General features: G+C 36.5%; 2 protein-coding genes across 2 annotated transcripts; both read right to left on the bottom strand.

The window, feature by feature from the left end:
• Window positions 1-2,730: 2,730 nt before the first annotated feature.
• Window positions 2,731-6,565, bottom strand: LOC127082342 (uncharacterized). The gene is made up of 2 exons (XM_051022578.1): window positions 6,225-6,565; window positions 2,731-2,785 (listed from the first exon to the last, which is right to left on the bottom strand). The coding sequence occupies exons 1-2, from the start codon at window positions 6,563-6,565 to the stop codon at window positions 2,731-2,733; spliced, it is 396 nt and encodes a 131-aa protein (XP_050878535.1).
• A 2,408-nt stretch (window positions 6,566-8,973) lies between these two features.
• On the bottom strand, window positions 8,974-10,507 carry LOC127086911 (zinc finger CCCH domain-containing protein 2). The gene has a single exon (XM_051027733.1). It carries the CDS (start codon window positions 10,391-10,393, stop codon window positions 9,212-9,214), a length of 1,182 nt encoding a protein of 393 aa, XP_050883690.1. The 5' UTR covers window positions 10,394-10,507; the 3' UTR covers window positions 8,974-9,211.
• Between the last annotated feature and the right edge of the window lie 7,594 nt (window positions 10,508-18,101).

Below are 18,101 nucleotides of genomic sequence, written 5' to 3' on the forward strand. Positions count from 1 at the left end.
AAGCCACCTCATCCAACTTTGTTCTTTTGGATTTTGGTTCTTAAAATCTATTCTAGAAGTAATTTTGGATTTCCAATTTAACATCATCAACTTTTTCCAATATGCCACTAGCAAAATTTAGCGCCAAAATACTGTTTCTACGAAATCTCTTCATCATTACTTAATAGAAGAACTTAGAATTTGAGTCTATGAGAATCGATTCTTTCTGCTACAACATCTATCATACCTTACTTGACGACCCAATTGATTAACAACTACCTCAGTCGAAACATACTTCATCTTATTTGTGACCTTCTGATCTAAGACATTTTAGTCTTTGATAGCCTATTCTACCTCCAAATTTACATTCTCACATGATTTTCTATTCCGGGTTCTTAAGAATTTTGAGTTTTTTCTTTAGAATGAAAAAACACTTACGTTGTACCGAAGTTGATTTCTAGACTTCTTCTACTAAAGGAAAAAAAATTTGATACTCGAACCAACATATCAAGACCTCAAACGACTTTGGACCCGAGTTTTCACAGTTTCCTTTGATCCATATCGGGCAGTGGTCTGATACGTCTCTACTTCCCACAAATTTCCATTCAATCATCGACTTCTCAATCAAACCTTCAGATAAGAGAAACATGTTTAACATGTTCATTGTGCTGCCTTCCCTATTATACCATGTATATTTTTCCCATAGCCGGGACATCCACCAATTCAACCCTATATATAAAACCTCTAGATTCTTTAATTCCAATTCTATTGACTTGAATATTGATTCCTTTCATCTCATTCTCCTTTTTAATCGCATTAAAATCGTCTGATATGCACCATTATCCACTAAGATACTTTCTTTTGAGATACCTTAATTGGTTTCACATCTTCTTGTTTCTTTGGATACAATAAATATGGAGATACCCTTCCAGACCAAATTAATCCCCATAAAATATTCACATGCAAAATTGAAATTAACTCCGAAAATCTCAACTTTCAACATAATTATTAAACACCCCATCCATTCCACCCTTTATTTCCACATAATGAGAACACACCTGAGTCATTTACACCTTGCAATTTTGTTTATTGCAACAAGCACACATTAAACCCACCCTTGTTGATTAATTGTTGAATAAATTTCCTTTTAATAAGTCTAAGTAATAAAATAATTCGTTTCCATAAAGATTGTGAATCTAAACAAGCTTATACTAATGTAATTTAAAATAAACGGGGGGGGGGGGGGGGGGGGGGGGGGGGGGGGGGGGTCTTTCAAATCCCCTAATTATACCTATTGTTGAATGTGTATCAAATGACCAACAATTATGCGATAATTATACATCTAATTAACACGACCACTACACCTAATTCCTTGGTGTGCAACTCACTAAATAAAAATGACAACTCCTCAATTCCTTAAGAAAATTCAAAGCAAAACTAGGCGTTTCTAAGTTCGTTAATTCTACAACCACAACTTATAATGATTTATTCCTAGTTAGTTACTATGTTGAGCAATTGCCGCAGTTCAATAATCCATTGTCATCACAAATCACTTTGTGCATTTGATCGGTAAATTAGTAAGTGTACTAATAAGGGAAATTTTCACAAGTATCGATCTCAAGGACTGCTTGACGATACAGAGTTCAAGTTCTATCTTAATTAAACAAAAGCCTCGGGGTTTTAAATTGTTGGTTTGAAAAGTAGAAAATAGAATGTAGAAGAAAGTAAAGAAAACAATTGAGAAGTTTAAAAGTATTATGAGTGAAAATTCTAGGGAAGGTGTATGATTGGATTCATCAACAATAGTAAATTAATCTTGCAACAACTTAATTCACAACATCAACTATCGGTTCTTAAGGATGTTTACTCCTAAGTCCTTAGTGGGAAAACCTTTAATCATTCAAATTAATCCATATCTCCATAGAGAATTACAGATGAAATTAAGCATTATTTTAGTTAAGAATATTCTGGTTTCTATAGGGTATCCCTAAGCCTAGGTGATATTTACTATGAATTACTCACAATTAAGCATTAACAATGGCGGTCAAGCCTAAATATTAACCACAAATCAGACTTAATTGTTATGAAAAGAGAAATCATTACGCACAAATTGTAAATAAGTCAATTATCATAAAATCAAAGTCATTACAAGGTAAAAGTCTAAAATTGCATCATAAATCCGAATCAGGGATACCCTCCAGCATTGGGGGGTTTAACTACTCATAGTAATAAAGAAAAACATGAAAAAAGGTGTAGAGATTACAATCAATGGAAGAAAAGAGGTCTCCAATCACAAAAGTTCATGAAAATCTTGATCCACCACAAATTCTTCAGTGCTCCATCCTTCAAAATACATCCTCTCTACTAAAATATTGTCTAACCCTTGGAAATTCGTGTTTTCAAGCTAAATAGGAAAATTCTAGGATTTTTCAGATCTGGGTTGTGCCATATGTGTATAGCCTCCTCCTATACGCGTATGGGCACTTTTTACACTTACTCATACACGTATGGCCTAGGGTAGGGCGTATGGTCCAGTTGGAGCCATACGCGTAAGGCTTTTACTACATCTATGGGGGGTTGGCTGGTCTCATATGCATATGGACCTTACCGTATGTGTATGAGCAAAGGCTTGATTTTCACCCTTCTGCTGTTACGTTTGTGCTAAGGGTGATGATGTGTAGCCATACACGTATGAGAGGCCTTATGCGCGTATAGGCAGGAAACTTGCAATTTATTCTTTTTTTCTCCTGCTCATGCGTTGTCGTCTGGTTTCTTCTCTGATCCAGCTCCTCTTGCTCTTTCATCCCTGTAAACACATCAAACACTATCTCAAGCGTGTAAAATAGCTCAGAATTATTAAAACACTAGCAAATTAAGCTATTGTAAAAATCTACCAAAATAAACTTAAACTACTGCCCAAACTCACTACTTTTGGCATTCAAATGACATCAAAACTAACACAAATGGTGACTGATCAACACTCGTCAACACACAAAGAGAAATGAACGCAAGAACAATTTAATAATAGATATACCATAAAAATAGTTAAATAATCTCAAATACTCATATGATCCAACATAGTACAATTATGTTCATCTCTAAGACATAATCTAAAATAACTTAGCTACTCATAATGAAATTGACAATTACCATGAGTTGATAAGAAGTATTCATCAAAATCAGTGGTAAATAGGCTCTCCAATGGCTTTAATACTCTCTTAAATTCCTCATAAAAAGCTTATTTCCGTAACTTTCTCTCCTCAATTCTGCAACCCCCTAAAAAGTAGCAAAATTCCTTTTAAAATGCTGAACACGCATGTCAGAAAAACATGTTATTGCGACCGCGTTAGCAAGCAACACGATCACAATATGAGCTCATCACACCCATAATGAAAGCATGACGACCGCGATAGAAGCATAAACAAGTCTTCTTTTTCTTCTTCTTATTTTTTCTAAGTCCTAACTTTCTTTACCTTTGGTCATTTTTGTTCACTTTTTCATCATTCGACTTGGGTTTTTCTCATAATTCCACCGATTTTATCGAAAATGCTCACAAATATTACGTAATGACAGAGTATCATCACAACCTTAAACTTACTCTATTGCTTATCCTCAAGTAATTGTTATGTACACTAAAAATTTCACAAGAATAAGAGGCTTACCCTTACTAGTGAACATCACCTTTATTTTTCTGATCAACATGTCTGTCTCCTACTTCAATCCAAATAATTTCGAAAAGTTCTTCCAACTTCACAAGTACTCAACTTGTCTCTCATCTTACCTTTGTTCACTCAAATGGATAGGGTAATTGCACAATCAACATACAAAAGCATTTAACTATGAGTTCGGAAGTTTTCTAACCAACTCAATCAAAGTCATATTTAAACACACACTTTTGAGGTCTTTTCAAGGTTGTAACGTGGATTATGTCAGAGTAGAGGATAATTTGGAATATTAGGCTTAAACCTTTGGAGTTAGGTACCTAGTTTTTCTTATGTTACATGATTCCTATTTAATTACTCTTTGCTTAGGTAATTGGTACCAGAGAATGAATTTTTGTTGGTCTTATTCATATTTCTTTTTCTTTTTCACAATTTTTTTGAAGAATTCGTTTTTAACTTCTTATTTATTTATTTCTTTTGACCAATTTTTCTAGTACTCCAACCCCAAACTTAACATTGCTAACTTCCAAGAGAGACCTAAAACTTATACGTTTTCATTAGACAAGGAAACTAAAATTTTCTACCTAACTCCAAAGAGGGTGGAAAGATAAATCTTTCAAGTCAAATGGCTATATACCCGACTATGTCACCGAGAGAATGGCTAAGACTCAAAGTGGTTAGCAAAGAATATAATCATTTCAATACAAGTTGTCTTAAAAGGCTCAGGGTTTTCATAAACAACTGCCTCAATGTGTATTCAATAGACCAATAGACTAAGAAGAAACAATGCAAATTCTATAAAATAACTAATGCACAAATAGCCTCTCATAAGAAAGAAAAGTGAATAGTGGAATTTTTTGGATGAAACCTTACTAGTTGAGGTATCTGAAGATTTAGCACAAGTAGTCGACTTTACTTTTCTTCATCAAATGTCAATCTGCAATGGAATATCAATGTTGATTACTTTTGTTCATTCTTTTTTGGTGACTTTTGTTCTCTTTTTTTTCTTGTCAATAGTAAGGTAGCAAATTATAGACGAAAGAAACAATAATAAAAAACTGGTTTATTAATTAAAGCATAAATAAGTACAAAAAGGGAAGAGCATTCTTAGAGCTAGATATTACTCTTCCTTGGATCAAAGTAGAATAAGCAAAATAAAATAACATATTGAAAATCTAAAACTGAAATTCCTAAGCCATATGTTGTCAGAGTTTAAGTAGTTACTCAAACCATTCATATTGTTCTAGAAGCTTTGATTTTGTCTTGTCCAAGTGGTCCTCATCTCATCCCTTATATGAGCTAAAGCTTGATCTTGCTCAATAAAGTAAGCCTCCATGTCAAAAAAAAATAGAGAAACGTCCCCTTAAACTCTGATCTGACATGTGATCTCTGTGCTCATTATAGAAAGCTTGATAACCCTGTCCAAATTAGGGTGGCTCAACAAATAACATTAGCACAATTTTAGTTGCCCATCATGTCATGCCAAATGCATGCTCTTCTAGTCTTTGCAAGAAGTCAGGTGCATAGTGCTATTATTGTAGGGCTCCCTCTGGTTGATGGATCTTAGGATGGTAGAATTGGTCTTGCTCTTCATTTGGTGCTTCCTTTTGGCCTCCTTTATAAGTTAGATGTGTTAGGATCCTTCTCATGGCACTGCGGTTGATTGGCAACATTGGTGTTACCATCTCATCATTCGGGTGGCTTGGCACTACAGCTAAACGTCACAGTTAATTAGTAACCTAAAAATGCCCATAAAACCATTATGATGTGTCAACCATGTACTTGATATTTTGAACAATTAATAATCCCACATCAATTGACTTATGATTCAGAATTGTCATTAGAGCCATACACATATTCACAATAAATTGAGACTGGTTGGATGCAGACTCTAGAGTTTGAATAATAAAAGAGGCCAATGCCTTCGGTATCAAACACATTTGTATAATTCACAACCTCAATGGTTTACCCCCCACAGTTACCCACTCATCCCTAGGTTAATAAAACTCTTTTTTCATTTGTATAATTAATTCTATTACTTCTTTTCCCCCTTTTGAGCACAACTCCTTATCTAACAACACACTACAAAATAAAACTATTAAATGAAATAACATGAATTTGAAATTGTGACAAAATAAAAAAACACAAAGGGTTTCCTCCCATTACGCGCTTCTCTAAGGTTATTAGTCTGTCTCTTTCTATATAAGGCTCTGAGAGCCCGATATACACCTTCTCAGTTGGTATCTCATCTCCCTAATAGATCTTTAGTCTTTTTTCTTTCACAGTAAAAGTGTGTGAATCTCCAGGGTCATGTACATCTACTAGGCTATTCCCTAAAACTTAACACTAAAGGGGCTCGAACATCTTGATTTCCACTTAGCAAAACCTTTCTCCCTACCTACAATTCTCTTTTCACCAGCTTCTTTTCACGATACCATTTTGGTCTTTCCTTCATTTGATCTATTTGGTAAAAGTGAGGGTTTTCTTTCTTGTGCTTCATTGCTTCAAACATGTTGAAGACAAGTTTTTCCTTGTTAAACCTTAATATTAACTCCCTGGGTTCTACATCAATGAGAGATTTACCTGTTACTAGAAAACGGTCTTCTTAGAATGAGTGGTGTGTCAGAATCTTCTGGCATGTCCAAAATCACAAAGTATGTGGAAAACAATAAGTCTTTAACTCTAACAAGGACATCTTCAATAACTCCATATGGGTAGGTCACAGAACGAGCAACTAGTGTCAAGGTCATCTGAGTTAGTTTTGGCTCACCATAATTCAACATCTTCATCATAGGTAGTGGTATCAGATTGATGCTAGCTCCTAAATCATACAAAGCATGTCCAATAGTTAGTAAACCAATGGAACAAGGAATGGTGAATCTACCTAGATCATTGAGTTTGGGTGGAAAGTTTCTTTGAACCATTGCGATACACTCTTATTCCCAAGCGATGTTTTCATCATGCTTCAACTTACACTTTCTCGATAAGAGCTATGTCATGCATTTAGCACAAACAAGCATATGTTCGGGAGCTTCACAAAATGAAATATTAACATGTATCTTTGTTAGCATCTCCATAAACTTTTTAAATTGGCCCACGTCCATCTCTTTCTTCGGTTTCTTTTTCAAGATTGGGTAGGATGTTATGATGTAGTCCGGTAACTTAGGTTAGGGTCATTCAGGATTTGTTTCTTTGTTCTCCTTAATGGTGAGTTTTTGTTTATGAATTGGTCAAGGGTGTATCCTTTAACTTTATCTTCGCCTAACTCCTTACTTTTTTCTCCTCAAAATTTTTCTCAACCTCTTTTCCTACCACTATTTCTTTCTTACTCTATTTCGCTCTCTCACTTGTTTCTATTTTCTCATCACTAACCTTTGGATTTGAATTCCTCATATATTTCTCAATTCAATGACCTTGCATGTCTCGTTTTTCGAGTTATCTATATGTTACAAATAAATCCTCCACTTGAACTAGCTTGTGTTGTCACTTGTTGATATAATTGACTGATTTATATTTCAAAGTTCTTTATTGAAGCTTCAGTGTTTTTACTCATAGTATCTTGACTCTTTTCCATATATCTTTGAGTTTTAAACATTTCTTCTTGAGTCTTCCCAACCTGTTCGAAAGTTGTTTGGGTAGCCTTCATAAAGTTGGCTCAGGACTCCTCGAGTGGTGATGGTTTTCTAGGTGGTGCTTGAGGAGCTTGTTGAACATCTTGGTTAGCATTCAAAGTCTATTTGTTGTCGCACTTGAAATTTAGGTTCTTTTTCAACCAGGATTGTAAGTGTTGGAATATGGATTATTCTTCTGAAAAATTGCTTATTGAGCTTCAACACTTTTATCATTTGGTATACAGTTTCCATTTGCATGTCCTTCCCCACAAAAATCACACTTGAATATATGAACTTGGCTCACATTGCTTGGGTTAACTAGGAGACAACTAACTGTTTAAAAAAGTACCTCCACCTGAGCTAATAATGTTGTGTGTGAATCAACTTCAAGAACACCCTTTTGTTTCACCTCGATCACTTGAGCGATACTCATTCTAGAACATGTTTTCGATTAACGTATTTATCTCATATTCATTTTTTTCTCAAGGTACCTCCAAAGCATTATTGTTGGAGTTTTTAGACCTCTAATGAAGTGTGTCATCTGTTCCATATCATTCATATTATATTATGATTGAGACACCTTTTGAGTAACACTTTGGACCTCTCCCATGCATAAGTAAAACTTGTCTTCCAATTACTTCCATGTATGAATAGTTCAGTTCGGATGCATTACAACCAATCCTTAACGCAACTTATCAAAGAAACCAAACAAATATAATTATATCTGATCACCAGTCACATCATAGCAAAATGCTCCCACCACCGGTCTCTGATAGCTTTCCCGTCAAATAGGTTATCTCTCGAACCTGAAAGCACATAACTCATAGGGTTAGTCGGTTAAAGAGATATTTTATTTATCAGTTTCTCTACCATTAAAAGTCTTGTGAGATTTTCATATACTTCATACCACCAAATATCAAACCATAAGAAAATTAAGCATCTCCAAACACACTCAATACATTTAAAAATACAAACTTAAAACAAAATTTATTTATTAAAAACGAATCTTAGTGAATTAGCATCCTGTGTACAAAGGAGCCCCGAACCCTTAACTTGAACCTGACCTCCTAATACGACGTACCAAACGTTTGCTGCAAAATCACAAGTAACGAAGAGGAAACACCATTGAAATTTTTAATAAGAGAAAAACCAGGGTTCAAGTCCCTCTATTCCCAAAAGCCCATTAAAATGTCCCTTTAAGCTGACATATACTCAAGTACTAATAATTTCTTAAAATGCTCGCTATCATTCATCTTGATTTAACAAGATTCTGAACTACCAAAAAAAAAGCCATTAGGATTCATGTTTCTTATCCTTCATGCGTAGTACTATCACATCTTATTTGAGGTTCAACCACTTCACTTCTTTAGTAGTTGAACCATCATTTTAAATATACAACTTACTTTTTCCCCTCACTTTCATACTTTCAGACTCTTATTACTACTACTACTAGTACATGCTTTTATAGTACTACTACATTATTAGCTATTTTTGGTAAAACTTATATATCTTTACCTATTGTTGGATTATTGTAAAACATGTCTGCTACTTTTGCCACGACAAACTCTGCATGATGACCATGTGTCATGATATTCCTGTCTCACTTCATAAAAATACAAAAACACCCAATCCCAAAACTTTTGTAACCATCTTCAATTGAGTAGATTTTTACCACGTATCAAAGTAATAGTCACCAATGAAAAGTAAAGCACAAAAACACATGAATCAAAATATTCCCTTTTATCCAAAATCAAATCCAAATGCATAAATTACAAAACAGTACAATACCAAATTCAGATAGCAATAATACAACAAAAATAAACATAACAAAATAACATAAACCCTTATTTTTCTCTTTTTGACATTTGCAGGGATAAATATGTAATTATCGCTCATCTCTTCATATTTACACTTCACTCCACTTAAAATCTCTTAATTCAAATTCACCACTCTTCTACGTTACATCAGAAGCTCATTAACCCAACCGAGATCAGGAACATCACCACCGACAAGAACCTTATCATTGTCGATATTGTTATCTCTCAAAAACATGTTTATGTTACTATCACCACCATCGTTGAATGGTGTCAAATTCTGTTGAATCGAAGGTGAAAGAATATTGAAATGCTGTTGTTGCTGCTGATCAAAAGAAGATGCAGAAGGTGAAACAATAAACTGTTTCTGAACCTGTTCCTCAGAGTTAACAGGAACGTCAAAATAACCCATGTTGTTTTGTTTCTGTAAACCAGAAACAAGTGAAGAAGATGAACCTTCATTGAAATTCATCCCTTCAAAAGAACCCAAAAGATCAATAAGCATATCTCTATAACGAAGATTATTACTATTGACCAATGAACCATAGCGTGAGAGAGATGAACATGAAGCATCATTTTGAGGCTTCATTGGAGACACGGGAGGAGACACCGGCGGCGAGAAATGAGACATACCAAAAAGTGTTGAAGTTGGAGAGTTATTAGCATTGCCATTACCACCACAATGACAAATCAAACAACAATGGTTTGATTTTGATGCAACATGGTTATTCAAAAGCTTATTATTTTTCTTGTTGCATGAGAATTGTTCATTTGAATTTGAAGAAGTTACCGGAAGGATTCTTAACTGACGAGGAGTGTGTGCGAAAAAACAAATTTTTCTCTTACAGTTTTTCCCATCTTTGCAAGCTTCTGTTCTGTACCTAGCCGGATGAAGCCAGCATTCAAAAACACCGTGAGCAAACTCACAAGAATCGCCGCGGTTACAGCCACCGCGACGATACTCAGGACAAACATTCCCTGAGTAATGAAACCTTCGTGGATCACGGCGGCGTGCTTTCTCGCCGGGGTGTGCGAATGGACAGTCAGTCCAGTCGTGACTCCGGCTACGAGTGCATCGCCGGACTTTGAATTCATACATGCGGAAATGGTCGGAAGAGTAAGGATCGTCGGAGTCCGAGTCAGAGTCATTGTGAGGGAGATATTTTTGAAGGATAGTATCATCGGAGAACATGTCAGCGACGGTGGTGCGGCGGGTGAGTAGTTTTCTCGGAGGGATATCGATTTCTCTAAGAGGTTTTTTGGGAGAGAGAGGTTGGTAAGAAGAAGGAAACTTGTGGTTTTGTTGCTCATCACAAATAGTACTCATTTTGAGGTGCAAATAGCAAAGGTTGAGTGTGCAAATAGCAAGAGAGAATACTATGTGTATTGTGGAATGTGGAGAGAAAGAAGAGGTGAGAGAGTTATTATATAGGAAGAAGAGAAAGTGAATAGAATGAAATGGAGTGTGAGTTAAGAAAGAGAAAATAAAAGGGTGAGAAGGGGGTGTATGTGGCTAGATAGCATTTGAGAGTAACATGCAAAAGAGGGTATGTGGCAAATTGTTAATTGATTTGGGTCACTTATTTTGGCTATGTGTAAATCAATTACAAGTTCTATGTTCACAAATATCTGTGCCTTTTTGGTTTTGGTAACCATCATAGGGTGACATGAAAATTCTAGATCACGATATGTATATGATTCATTTATTTATGTATAAATTACACCAAGAGATATATATGCAATAGAATAGATCACTAATGTTTTGTTAATTTCTTGTCTTTTCGTTTTTGACCCTTTTATCTTCCTCAACTTAATACTATATTGAAGTTATCTTAGAAACGTTACTCATAACCTTTAAGTAGTATAAAAATATGTAAATTGAGAAGAATATGTCATAACGAGAGATTAAAGATGTAATAAATTTTGATTTCAAAACGTCCTTGTTGTAACATATAAAATTCTGTTTTGAAGTAGGCTAAACTATGTAGTGCAACCAAAATTGTTCTAAGTGAAGTATATTAAATTATATATATATATATATATATATATATATATATATATATATATATATATATATATATATATATATATATATATAATCACAATTCATTTTAATTTTAAAGATATATAATAAACAAACAATGTGTCGTTATTCTTTTTTAGATGACAAAATTAATCATCTTAAAAATTAATTTATAAATTTAAAAATACAACATTATTATGCATAGAGGTGACAAAACAGACCGTCCGTTCCGTTCCACTTTAAGACCGTCAAAAAATAAAAAGTGGAACAGACAAACCCGCCAAATGAAGTTGAGCTTAAAAATCAAGTATGTCCGTTCAGATGATGGATTGGTGGGCGACGAACTTGTCCGCCTATGTTATTTTATTTTATTTTTCATTTTTTAAATAAATTAATAGAGTTATTTTTACATTTAGTTAGATTTGACTTAATAATTCTTATAAAGTATTTTTTAAACAAATTTTACTTAAACAAATATTGCATATATTCACAAATAAATATATAAATCAGAATCATCATCAATTGTTCCAAAACTATAGTTCAAGTATTAAATTTCAACCAACCAAAATAAATATTTTGAGTGCTTGATAAATAGGTTAGCGGACTGGCGAGCCAACCCGTACCTTTTTTGGCAGACTTAAGGCGGAGTGGGTTAAACCGGTTGACGGGTCCAAAATTTCAATCCAACCCACTACTTTATAGGGGGTGCATGGATCGGCCATGCGGGTCACGACCCGTTTTGCCATCCTTTTGCACAAGTTTTTGGACTTTGTGTATAAGATTGTTAGACCTCTTTAGTTTTGTAATTGTTATAAAATTATTAGCGCAAAAGTGGGGTAATTATTATATAATTAAGTGTAATTTATTTAATTAATTCTTAGTGTTTATTTTTAGAATAAATAAGGGAAGATAGAGAAAGAGTAAATTAACTTGAAATTTTATAGAAAAAAGGGCAATTTTGATATTGAGAGGTATATGTCCTCGAAGTTTTGCGATTTAATTTGTAATTCAAGGGGATTTTTCCTTTTTTTATATCTCTCCCACACCATATCACTATAACTCTCTCATGAGGCCTTGTGAGTTTCATCCAAAAGTTTCAAGTCTCGGGCTTCAACCTGTCAACTGAACACCAAAAGAAAGAAGATGATTCACAGAAGAGGAGAAGCAGAGCAGATGAATAGAAGGAGAAGAGTAAGCGAACACATATAAGGTGATTTTTCCCGCCAGAGTTCTCGCTGGAAACCTGGAAAATCCATGTTTCGGCGAGGTGTTTTACTCCATCTTTCTTTGTGTTTCATGTCGATTTACTCATTGGCTTATGTATTTGTCTCCTTTCTGCTTTTAATTATTGTTAAATCGATGTAATTTGTTGAAATATTGGAAAAAAGAGTTAGAGTTTCATTTGGGGGAAAGGTTTTATTTTCTCTGTTGATTGGATTGTTTGATTATTTGAGTACCAGATTCATAATCGTGAGAGAAAAATAGTAAGATTTCATATAGATGACTTTTGATTTTGACAAAGTTACGATGGAATTTGGAAAAATGGATGAACATGTTCATCTTTGTTCCTCTTTCTAAATCGTGTTGATCCAAGAGAGTTTAAAAAAGGTTGGATTTGTTGTTTGTTGAGAGATAGATAGATAGATAGATAGATAGATAGATAGATAGATAGATAGATAGAGAGAGAGAGAGAGAGAGAGAGAGAGAGAGAGGAAAAAGAAGACTGTGACCTCATCTCTCTTTTGATCACTTCCTCATCTTTCTTCACTTTCACACGTGGTTGTCTGCCAGCTGTTAGATCCGCTGACTGTGACCTTTGACCAGGGTTCCCATGAAGGGACTCCCACCATATTCATATGTGCCATCAAGATATGCCATTGGATCTCCTTGGTTGCTAATCCAACGCATCAGATGAGAGTCAAAGTCTTGACTCCCTTCGCCATGTGATTGGGCCAAGTGCCCTGGGCCTTTTGCTTTCTGCGCCCCCTTTCTTTCTATAGATGTTTGATTGGCTGCATTGTATGGTAAAACACTAGCTGGATTCTAATGTCTTGACTGATGTCATGACATGCTGTGGAGATGACTGTTTGACTGCATTGTATGTTAGAACATCTAACTGTACTCTGATGTCTTGACTGATGTCATGACATACTTGAGTTGTATGTTGCAGGTTTAGCTAATACAGGATCTTCTGAATGTCAAACTATATGTTATGACATTCATCCCTGTCAGCAGTTACTGAGGAATAGAACAGCTGGTGTTCTTTAATAACTCAATATTTGTTTCCAGTCTATTTATCAAGGGGATAACAGGCCTGACACAAAGCCTACTGTCTGAATGTCAAACTGGAAGTTATGACATTCATCATTGACAGCATATACTGAATAATAGGCAGGTTAGTTGTCTGCTACAGTTCAGTATATTTCTCAGTCTGCTTATCAAGAGGATAACAGACCTGACGTAAGGCTCATTGTGTAAATGTCAAATTGGATGCTTTGACATTTATGAATGTACGCTGTTACTGAAGTATGGACAGATTGGTCCTGTACAGTACATCAAATTTGTACAGTCTGTTTTCAGGAAGATAACAGACTTAGCATATGGTCTATGCTTTGGATGTCAAACTAAATGTTGTGACATTCACTCCAGGCAACATATGCTAAATTGTAGGTTGTTTAGTTTTTCTGTTTCAGCATTTTTCTCAGGCTATTCTTTAGGAAGCCAACAGCTGAGCTAAAATCCAGGAAACCAACAACTAAGCTACAATTAATGAACCTAACAAATAGCCTATTTGTTAGTAACCTAGTTGTGGAATTTAGGTTAACTCGCTTGACCTTAAATTCAGGAAATACAAGTACAAGGCCCAAGTGCTGCAATATAAAAGGATGGCAATCCTTCTTTCAGAACTCGGGGATTTTAGGCGTGAAGATTTTGTGCGTCCATCATACTTCACTGCTGTATTATTGTGTGTCTTGTATTAGACGTATCTTGTAAGCCAAGCTATTATCACTGAGATGATTGCATTGGTATAGGGTGTTCATTGAGTTGTAAGTGTTGTGTCACTCTAAGCTTTTAAGCGTGAGTGTTGTGTATCTTGATTAAAGCTGTTAAGCACAATCAAGAGTTGTTTGAAGTGTGACTTCACAATTGTCTTTAATCTTAATTAAAGGTTGTAATCACTGAGGTGATTGAGGGGGAGTGAGTAGGAACTCTGATCTTAGTGTAAGATTGAAATTGCATTGGGTAGGTATTAAGTGATAGGGTTAAACAGTTGGTTTAAGGTCTGAATTAATACTACTAATAGTGGATTTCCTCCTTGGCTTGGTAGCCCCCAGACGTAGGTCATGTTGGACCGAACTGGGTAAATAATTACTTGTGTTATTTACTGCACTTACTTTTAAGGTCTGCATAATTCTTGTCTGCGCAGAATTGGATGTCATAACAACCCGTGTGACATCGAAAGTCTGATAACTAGAATTTCAATTGGCATCAGAGCAGGCACCCTGCCTGTTAATTTCTGGGTGAGATCTAGGGAAGTTACTTTCTAGTACCATGGACAAGGATGTAGGACACTCAAATAGACCATCCATGCTGGATGGTTCTAACTATGATGACTGGAAGCCTTGTATGATAGCCTTCTTAAGGTCTCTAGATAGCAAAGTCTGGAGAGCTGTCAACAAAGGATGGGAACATCCAACGAAGACAGGTAACGATGGAGTCAGCATGCAAATTCCTGAAGAAGAGTGGGACAAGGAGCAAGAGGCATTAGCCCTTGGAAATTCTAAGGCCTTGAATGCATTGTTCAATGGAATAAGTAAGAACATCTTCAGACTGGTGCACCACTGTGAGCTGGCCAAGGAAGTTTGGGATACCCTCAAGATAACTCATGAAGGTACATCCAAGGTGAAGATGTCTAAACTTCAGATGCTGACCACCAAGTTTGAAAATCTGAGGATGAAAGAGGATGAGACTATTCATGACTTTCACATGAATATTCTTGAAATTGCCAACACCTCTGGTGGCTTAGTTGAGAAAATGGATGAAGAGAAACTTGTAAGAAAGATTCTCAGGTCTTTACCTAAGAGATTTGCTATGAAGGTCACTGCTATAGAAGAGGCTCAGGAGATATGCAGTATGAAGGTGGATGAGCTCATTGGTTCTCTCCAAACCTTTGAAATGGGCTTATGTGAGGATGCTGAAAAGAAGAACAAAAGCATAGCTTTTGTATCAAATACTGAAGAGAATTCAGAAGAAGGAAACATTGGAGGAAATGAAAGCATTTCAGAAGCCATAGCCATGCTTGGAAGACAGTTCAACAAGTTCATAAAGAAGGTTGATCAACAGGGTAGACCTAATGTCAAGAACTCTTCATATGACATCAGTAGAAAGTCAAAATATGAAGAAAAGGTCACTCAAGGCAAGGGAATCCAGTGTCATGGATGTGAAGGGTATGGTCATATTAAAGTTGAATGCCCTACCTTTCTCAAGATGCAAAAGAAAGGGCTATTTGTCACCTGGTCAGAAGGAGACTCTGAGAGTGAATCTGCCAAACATGTCACTGCTCTGGCCAGTGTCTGTGCCTCAGATGATGACTCAAGCGGAGATGAGCTTACCTTGGATGAACTTGCTGCTTCATATAAAGAACTATGTGTTAAAAGTGCAGAAGTGTGTATCCAAGGAGAAAAGCAGAAGAAACTCATCAAAGAGCTGGAAGCTGAGAAACAGAAGCAGCTGAAAGTCATAGATGGTCTGAATGGTGAGATATCTTTGCTGATATCTAAGCTAGAACAAATGACTAAATCCATCAGAATGTTGAATAAAGGAACTGACACCTTGGAAGAGATTCTAAAGGTGGGACAGAAGTCAGGAACCATGTCTGGTTTAGGCTTTGCTAAGAAATCTTCAACTGAACTCAAAAGATCAAAGGTTGAAGTTCAGAAATTCAAGCAGAAGTCACAACCGATGTCTCAACATCAGGGAACTAGAATGAGTAATCATCAGAAGAAGAAATTTCAGAGATGGAGATGTCATTATTGTGGTAGATTTGGTCACATAAAATCCTTCTGCTACAGGCTGCATGGTTATTCTAACCAGGCCACTCAAGTCAGACCTAAGCAGAAGGCTTCTAAACATAATGCCCCCATAAAGAAACAAAAATGGGCTACGAATCAGACACCTCAAGTCAGACCTAAGCAGCAGGCATCTAAGCTTAATCTCCCCAGTGAGAATCAACAATGTGTTGCTAAACTAGCTCACACATCTCCAAGGGCATCTACCAGACAAGACTGGTACTTTGATGGTGGTTGCTCAAGACATATGACTGGGATGAGCAACCTATTGGTGGATCTACAACCCCATGCCACCAGGTATGTGACATTTGGTGATGGAGCTAAAGGAGAAGTCAAGGGTGTTGGTAAGCTGGATTGTCCCGAAGTTCCAAAACTGAGTAATGTGCTGTTAGTAAAAGGACTAACTGCTAATCTCATCAGCATAAGCCAGCTATGTGACCAAGGATTTAATTTGAAATTCACTAGGGGAGGATGTGTGGTGTTGAATGGTTGCAATCAGGAAGTGATGAGAGGAGCCAGATCCAAAGATAATTGTTATCTATGGGAGTCTAAAGACTCACTCTACTCCTCCAAGTGCCCCTTAGTCAAGGGAGAGCAGGAAGTGAAGCTGGGACATGGAAGACTTGGACAACTTCATTTAAAAGGAATGAAGAAGATCATATCCAAGGGAGCAATTAGAGGAATCCCAAATCTGCCTATGGATAAAAGAACAGACTGTGGAAAACGTCTGATTGAAAGCTGTGAGGCATTGTCACCTATTGGTCATCATACAAACGGTGCAGTGGCAAGGGATAAACAGATGTGTGTATCATTGTCCTCTGCAGAAGCTAAGTACCTAGCTTCTGGTAGCAGGTGTTCATCACTGGTATGGATGAACCTGATGCAGACTGAGTACAATATCACTCAGAATGTCATGACATTGGATGCTACTCAGTTTGACAAAGTTAGGGGCAAAGAGGGAATGTGCGCTTCTGAGAAATTATAGCAACTAATGATGTCAGTTAGTTACTGTTTAGTAAGTCAACTTATTAAACAATTAATAATGCACTCTGAGTGGTCAACAAATAATAGACATTACTCGTGCAACAAGCGTTTCCTATTCCATCGCTTCAAATTTCAGTCTTGCAAACCTTCTCCCAGAGAAACTGTTCAACTCTCCCCTGAGATAGTAATCATGTCGCACCAACCCGACTCAACCTCCTACACGACCCTATCCGATTCCCCCATCACTGAGTCTTGTAACCCTAACCGGGAGGATTCTGCTGCCAACGCTGCAACTTCTTCTCATGCAAGAAGACCGAAAGAAACGGTCTCCGGATTCTCCTCAGCAATCGCTCTTGAAGAACCAACCAGGGAAGGCTCGAGGTATGTGCATAATGCCATTGTAACTATTGTCACTAAGATACTATCTGGTAATCAGAATGTTCCCGGGGTTTCCGTTCCCTTGAACACTATCATACTTGATAATGTTGCATGTCAAGAAAACGCAGTCGTCTTAAGAAAGAATGTTTCTGACGATGCTGAGCAACCTGATGCTCATGAGGGTTCAAAGATTGAAAAACCCTTAGACAATGTGAGAGGTGAGAAGGTCGGTGTCACTCAAGATGTCAGTGACAACCCTAAGGCTGACACAGTGAATCTGGAAGAGTTCTCTGATAACGAACTGTTGACCTCAGTTGTCCCTAGCATAGCAAAAAGGGTTAGGACTAGGAGGGAGAAAAAAACTGTGGTGCAGAGGTCCCCAACTAGGGAGGTTGATGTGACAACTTCTCCCAATCAAAAGGCGACAGAGAGTTCCCTCAGAAAGAAAGGACATGGACCTGCAAAATCTTGGAGCAAAGAGGTCCCATGTGATGTCACAACATCTCTGTCTAAGAAGAAGCCAACCACTAGCAAGCTAGCTGCTAGTGTTCCAGGGGTACCTATTGACAATGTGTCATTCC

Source organism: Lathyrus oleraceus, chromosome 5 (genome assembly GCF_024323335.1).
Source record: "Lathyrus oleraceus cultivar Zhongwan6 chromosome 5, CAAS_Psat_ZW6_1.0, whole genome shotgun sequence".
Classification (NCBI taxonomy): domain Eukaryota; kingdom Viridiplantae; phylum Streptophyta; class Magnoliopsida; order Fabales; family Fabaceae; genus Lathyrus; species Lathyrus oleraceus.

Excerpts from the sequence above, each read along its gene's own strand:
- LOC127082342 (XM_051022578.1), bottom strand. The coding sequence starts at position 6,565 with ATGGTTCAAAGAAACTTTCCACCCAAACTCAATGATCTAGGTAGATTC. Across the intron at positions 2,786-6,224 it reads AGACCGTTTTCTAGTAACAG|GGATGAAAGAGCAAGAGGAG; the intron begins GTAAATCTCTCA and ends ATGTGTTTACAG.
- LOC127086911 (XM_051027733.1), bottom strand. The coding sequence starts at position 10,393 with ATGAGTACTATTTGTGATGAGCAACAAAACCACAAGTTTCCTTCTTCT.